Source organism: Dipodomys ordii, unplaced genomic scaffold (genome assembly GCF_000151885.1).
Source record: "Dipodomys ordii isolate 6190 unplaced genomic scaffold, Dord_2.0 Scaffold34, whole genome shotgun sequence".
NCBI classification, from domain to species: Eukaryota; Metazoa; Chordata; class Mammalia; order Rodentia; family Heteromyidae; genus Dipodomys; species Dipodomys ordii.
The window spans coordinates 8,979,029-8,986,117 of NW_012267250.1; the positions used below are offsets into that span (position 1 = coordinate 8,979,029).

The 7,089-nt window shown below is 40.2% G+C and overlaps 1 protein-coding gene across 1 annotated transcript in view; it reads left to right on the forward strand.

Moving 5' to 3' along the window:
- Positions 1-7,089, forward strand: part of Cdk1 (cyclin-dependent kinase 1) — a 67,050-nt gene that overhangs the window by 23,737 nt on the left and 36,224 nt on the right. The window contains exon 7 of the mRNA XM_013017049.1: positions 4,455-4,612. Coding sequence (XP_012872503.1) covers positions 4,455-4,612 — 158 coding nt within the window. The remainder of the gene's footprint in view (positions 1-4,454; positions 4,613-7,089) is intronic.

Sequence of the window (7,089 nt, forward strand, 5' to 3'; positions counted from 1 at the left end):
CCCCCCCCCCCGCAAAAAAAAAAAGCCCTATGGGCAGCCTTCAGTCCAACATAGAAGTAAGACAATTGTAAAGCATGCTTTTTTAAAAAAATATTTGAAGATCACAAACAAGTTTTTACATGTTTACTAGAGAAGATTTGGAAAAAGATAAAAGCATAAAGAAGAAGAGATAATTGATCTCAGAGCCAGAGACATAGCTCAAATGATAGAGCATTTCCAAGTGTTTAATCACTAGTAGTACTACAGATGAACAACTAAATAAAATCCCCTTTACTTCTAATACTTATAACTGAAAAGAGGAATAAATTGCCTTTAAGAGTAATTCTACTGCTAACCACACTCAGTGCTTAGAGTTGAAATGTTTGATAACAAATATGCTGAATGTCCTAGGAAAGCATAAACTTAACATCTTAAACTATAACTGGAAACACATTAATTTTAGAGATTCACAGACATTTGAAATTCCCAGGTTCATATGGTGATATGATGCATTTATGAATGCGTAAAAGGCATCTTAAATACAGGCCCATATAGATTACATGCCTAGTGAGAGGAATTATATCACCTCTTCAGTCTATTTCAACAAGTATTTATTTGCTACTTTATAATAGTATTTCCTTATATTCAACATAGTAATGTGGTTTGTAAGTCTTGTTTGGTCTCTGGAATGGCCCTGTAAGGGCTGTAATATCTTGGTTGGCTAGAAAAAGACAGAGGGTCAGAGAGATTAGGTTCCTTGTCTAAGGCTGTCTGGTTAGTTTGGTAGAAGCGTTGGGGTTTTGGACCCCAGTCTAATTTTCTTTCTAGTAGATTGTGATAACAACAAATGAAGAAAAACGTCTTTTGACTTACAATGTAGTTAGGTAAGTTTCCAAGCCATCAGACACCCAGCCTAAGGAGGTAAAGATGGTCTCCCTCAGTTTTCTCCATTCTGCCAGTTCCACTACGCCTTCCTAGTGCTGTCCTTCATCTTCTGCAGGCATCTGCAGAGAGATCGAAGGCCTTCAAGGAGAACTATTGTTTTATATTTGAGTTAACATGCATCTGTAATAGGAGAAACTTCACTGTGACTTTTCCACAAATGCATACAAATTTACCTCCCTCCATTATATTCCCATTCCTCCCCCCTCTCATTCCCCCTTTTTTCAAACAGCATTCAGTGGGTTTCATTATGCTGATTTCATATCTATATGAGCTATATATTACATATATAAAGAGAATTTGGACCAAGTGTTGGTCTTGGGAGTTCTTTCTTTTCTCCCTTTCTTTCGTTCTTTCTTTCTCTTTCTTTCTTTCCTTCTTTCCTTCCTTCCTTCTTTCTTTCTTTCTTTCTTTCCTTTCTTTCCTTTCCTTCCTTCCTTCCTTCCTTTCTTCCTTTCTTTCTTTCTTTCTTTCTTTCTTTCTTTCTTTCTTTCTTTCTCATCATCGTTATTATTTTGTGTGTGTGTGTGTGTGTGTGTGTGTGTGTGTGTGTGTGTGCATGTGTGCATGTTTGCGCCAGTACTGGGGCTGAACTCAGGGCCTGGGTACTGTTGCTTAGCTTTTTTGCCAGGTTAGTGCTCTGTCTCTTGATCCACAACTCCATTTTTTGCTTTTTTTTTTTGTGGGTTATCAGTGATAAGAGTTTCACAGACTTTCCTGTCTGGACTGGCTTTGAGCCATGATCCTCAGATCTCTATCTCCTGAGTAGTGAGGATTATAGGCATGAGCCACTAGCACCAGACTGGTCCTCTTGATCACAGAGAAGCTGGAGATGTGCATTCATAGTGATGGAGCATTTTCAGAGCTGGTGAGAATTACCAAATAATTGTGCATTTTTTGTATGACTTACAAATGTTTCACATATTATCCATTCATTCATTAAACAGGGAACACTGAGACCCCAGCATGTCCCCTGGGGCATCCTGCTAATCTTAAAAGGAGAGGAGAAAAACAAAGGTGCCTGAGCCCTTAGGAGCTTCATTCCACATCATTCTGGTTACTCAGGCAACCAACTTCAAGCGCAGCATTATTAGATAACACACAGCCCATACTGTAACCTGCATACAACTCAGGGAAGCTCTGGATAGGTAGCATGTAGCTCCAGCACAGTCCAAGAGTTCTTTATATCTTTGTGAAATCACTGTCACTTTTCTGAAATCAAAGTCTTGTCCTAGGACAAAGACTGGTCCTATAGGGGATATATAAAGCAAATTGAATGAGGCACAAGAAGACAAGTGTGTGTGTGTGTGTGTGTGTGTGTGTGTGTGTGTGTGTTTATGGCATGGATTTGAACTCAGGATCCCACACTTGTTAGTAAGATACTCTTACTAGTAAGATATTTGACCTATGCCCCCAGCTCATTCATTGTTTTAGTTTTTGATTAGAGCCAGCTTCTGACATGATCTTCCTACCTGTGCATTTCCATTCACAGAACGGATTATAGGTGTGAAGATATAGGGGTGTGCCATATTGAGATATAGTCTCACTTTTTACCGGGGCTGGCTTGTAACACACCCTCTCCTCCACCTCTGTCTCCTGAGTAGTATAAGTTATGAGCCACTGCTGGCCCTGCTTTTTTGCAGTTTTTTTTAAATGTGTGTGTCCTTTTATTTGTTTTAATGTTAATTTTAAAAAACATGTTTCTCTTATGGTAAGTATTTCTGCTGTTTGAAGTTGTTTTTGAAAGAGGATCTTACTATGTAGCCCACGCTGGTCTTGAATTTGTGATTCTCTGCCTTTGCCTGCCTAGTGCCAGAATTATAACCCTGTGCCACCACACCTGGAGGGAATATGTTTGAAATCATGTTGAATATGTTAGTAAAACAGTGTATCCATTTTACAATAAACACATGTTATGCTCTGTGCCCAGCATTTTATGGATGGCATGGTTGGTCATTAGGGTTTTAGGGTTACTGCTCTAAAACCAAAGCCGCATGAACTCCTTTATGAACAGTATATAAAACTCAGCTGACAGGCTCATTGGGAAACTGTCCAAAGTCATTGAGATTGGATCTGGCTTGGTGACTAGGAAGAGAATTACAGTTTCTAAAGTGATCACAGGAGGTCTGTAGACTGCCAAATCTTCTGTCTAACAGAGAAAAGAGAATTCTTACCTACATGTACCCTTTCCTACCTGTCAGGATCCACAGTTTTAACATTATTTTTTGTTTTCCTTTTATATTTTTGTCGGTCATGGGGCCTGAATTCTGGTCCTGCGTGTGATCCCTCAGCTCTTCAGCCCAAGGCTAGTGCTCTACTACTTGAACCACAGCACCATTTCTGGCTTTATTTTCTGCTTATGTGGTGCTGAGGAATCGAACCCAGGGCCTCATGCATACAAGGCAAGCACTCAACCACTGAGCCACCTTCCCAGCCCCCTTTTGTTTTCCTTTTTAGAGAATGGATTTCACATTAGCTTGGTTGCTGGAGCCCTTCTCTCTAATGCAATCATTCTAATATTTTCCCAAGTCCACACCGTTCTTCATCACCACCCCCTTCTCTCTCACTCCTTTGCTAGCTAGACTTAGTGAGATCTTGGGTTCTCCTCTCTTTTCCTCTCAGACATTTACATTTGGCCACAGATGTCCAACAGACTCCCTCATATTTCATTTACTGAGTCTTCTGCCGACTTACTGACAAGTGTGAGTTTACCTCTAAAACCTGTGTACGCAACACTCTTTGCCCACTTTCTTTCCCAGGAGTCTTTTCTTCTATCTATAATAGCTGATTTCTAAACTGAAGATTATTTAACCACTTCTTTATTTCCTTCTTGCTTCTCAGTGGAATCATCATTGATAGCTTCTGCAAAATACAGGAAGTGTTTCACTGCAAGAAATACCAACCTATTAGAATTCAAAAGACAATGATATTAGGGCATGCTTATTTGAATTTTAAAATGAGGTTCTTTTATATCTTTGTGAGATGTGGTCATTTAGGGACCCAGACTGGCAAAACTCAGAAAAACATTCTTAAATAAATTTGTAGAAAAAAAATCTCAATTTTGTTCATATATTTTAAGAAGGTGTCTGTTGCATAATGGGAATTTTGTTTGAAAAGTATTATTTTCCTCCAGTGCACCTTTACTAATGCCCTTGTTTGGAAGGCTTATATTTTAAGATGGAATTTGGGAAAACAGTCTCATCTGCATTGGAGGCAGACCAGATGACCCTGCAAACATTGACTTTGGAATTTATGATGTTAGGGCTGCTGAGCTCATCAATAACTAGGATCTCCTGAGGACAAGACAGGCTGGAAAAGTAGTTTGGGGATAGATAGGTCATTCAGGGGAATCTTGTCTTCCAGAGCAGGCAAGGGATTCTTGTCCCTGATGGCAAATTGCAATGGCTTATTAATACCATGTGTACTTGTAATAACACATAAAACCTGCTAGGAAAGGTCAACTGCTGTAAGAATTAGACCGTGTGGTATATGAAGACTCAAATACAATTGAAATTTTAGTTCTTGCTTTATAGCACCAGGCTGTGAAAAGGCTGGCAGGATGGCTCTCCTGAAGGAATCACTCAACGCAGACTTGATTTCCCGGACTCTACAGCCCATGAATTGGTCCAGGAGTGGCTCCATTCTAGCCATTCAGAAGGCAGCTGAAACATGGGGAAATGTGTTTGGCCAGGTCAGTATGCAAAGACATCCACTTCTGCTCACCTTTCCCTGTGCAAATGGTCACATGTCTACCATAAACTGCAAGCTCAGCTGAAAAATGATGGCAAGAGAAAAGGAGAATAAGGCTACCAATCTCTGCCATAGTGTACCCTTTTACTTGTGGCATGATGTATGCCAACCCCCCCTATCCCAACTAGTAAGACAGATAGATTGTATATTCACAGTTAGCCTGGGATCACTTCCTCAGCCAGGGCAGGTGTCCTTTTATGCTATAGATTATAACAATCCTCTTCTAAACTGGTGATTGATTGGTGGATCACAATTGTAATCCTAACTATTTAGGAAGCTGAGACCTGAGGATCACAGTTCAAAGACAACCCCAGCTGAAAAGTCCATGAGACTCTTATCTCCAATTAACCAAAACAAAAAGCCAAAAGTGGGGCTTCTGGCTCAAGTAGTAGAGCTCCAGCCTTTAGCAATAAAGCTAAGGGATAGAACTTAGGCCATAAGTACAAGAGCAAGTACCAACAAAACAACAATAATAAAAATCCATTTCCTAAGTGTTAAATGGTATACAATGCATTTGGGTGTTACCCTCAAAGGTTTCCAGATGACCATCCACTCTCTACTGGAGGTGACCTCAAGAACTGAACATATTAATACAGTCTGTGTCCTTACCCAGGCCCCTGTCAGTATTCCCAGTGTCTGGAAAGACAGTATGAGCTGCCTTCTCTTTTGATCAGGGGGAAACTCTGGTATTCTCTTTACATGTAAAAATAATTCTGCTGAAATTGCCCACTTGTTATCTGGAAAGACCACAGGAATTTCTTAGAAGAAACCCTGCCTGAGATAGGAACCAATAGATGATCTGGGAAAATGCAGGAGATTTTAATCTTTTGGAGAAACGAATACATAGGGCATTGGCTGAGTTTCCATTTCAATGCAACTTAAGCCTGAGTGATAAAGGCAGCTGTGTTCTGTGAACCTTCTATTACATAACCTCACGCGATGCAGGGCTGCTATTTATAGTTCTCCATTGTGTGGGACTCTGGACCAGGCTACAGGGATGCAGCTTCCCTCTCCAGCTTCCTATGAAATCAAAACGTCTGCGATTATACCAAGCTTTCACTAGCTCAAGTCTTTTGTTTTATTGTCTAAAGTCTGTTTTGACTTCTACCTACACTTAGAGTTTATTTGCTCATTCAGTTATTTATGCACCCATCTAATTAACCAATATTTAGTGAGTATACATTGGGCACTAGGATACAAAGTCACTCCTGGACTGGAGAGAGGAAGTTGAAAAATATTTATAGACTCCATTCCAGACTTGTGAAGAGAGAGTATGTTGGGTGGGGAGAGGGTAGAGTTCTAGGCATGGTATGATATAAAATCGCCTCCATCCCCAAGAGAGTGTAATATACAGTCAAGACTGAGAGTCAAGACCCTGACATCAGGGGAATGCATAAAATTTAATGTTCAGTGGGATAACTGGTGGCTCATGCCTGTATCTTAGCTACTCAGGAGGCTGAGATCTGAGGATCATGGTTCAAAGGCAGCCTGGGCAGAAAAGTCTGTGAGACTCATATCTCTAATTAACTACCAGACATGGTAAATAGGGCTGTGAGTCAAATGGTAGAAAGTCAACCTTGAGTAAAAAAGCCAATGAAAATGGGGAGGTTCTGTGTTTAAGCCTCAGTATTGGCACCACAAAAAAAGGAAAGAAGGAAGGAAGGAAGACTTAATGCTTGAGAGGAGGAATGGGAAGAGAACATCCTAATAGTCCCACATAGGCACTGAGAACTTATTTTTTTCCAAAATTTTTATTGTGATTAACTGGTTACATAATTTCCCAAATTTCACAGTATTGTGGGGTAGTGATTGATGCTCAGTTAAAGTCACAAACACATTCTAACTTTCCTGGAGCAAATTGTCTATCACGATCTATAACATGTATGAGTTCTATGAGCTTTGTGATACAGTTATTTCTTCCACATTGGGTAGTATGTACATTTGTTTTGCATAGTGTCAGCTGTTCCCTCTTTCGCACTTGTTCCCTCCCTCCCATCGCTGCCATTGAGTTGCTTAGTTCATTTTGGTCAATGTCCAGTGCAGCTGATGGGTCCCGCTGTTGTATATTTTTCCCTGATTCCGTCTAGTTCTGTGTCGTCTTCCTGGTTCCCCTCTGGTGTGCACATATATACCATACATGTGGTCAGCAGCATGGGGTTATTTAGTAGTGGTTCAACCAGATGAGCAGGAGTTCTTTGTTTCTTAAGTCCTGTTAATTTTGTCGTATCACCTAACATTTTGGATTTAACATCCACTTATCAGGGAGACCATGAACCGTTTGTCTCTTTGCTCTTGGTTTACCTTGCTCAACATGATTTCTTCTAGCTCCATCCATTTCCCTGCAAATGCCATTATTTTGTCATTTCTAATGGCTGCATAATATTCCATTGTGTATAGATACCACAATTTTTGGATCCA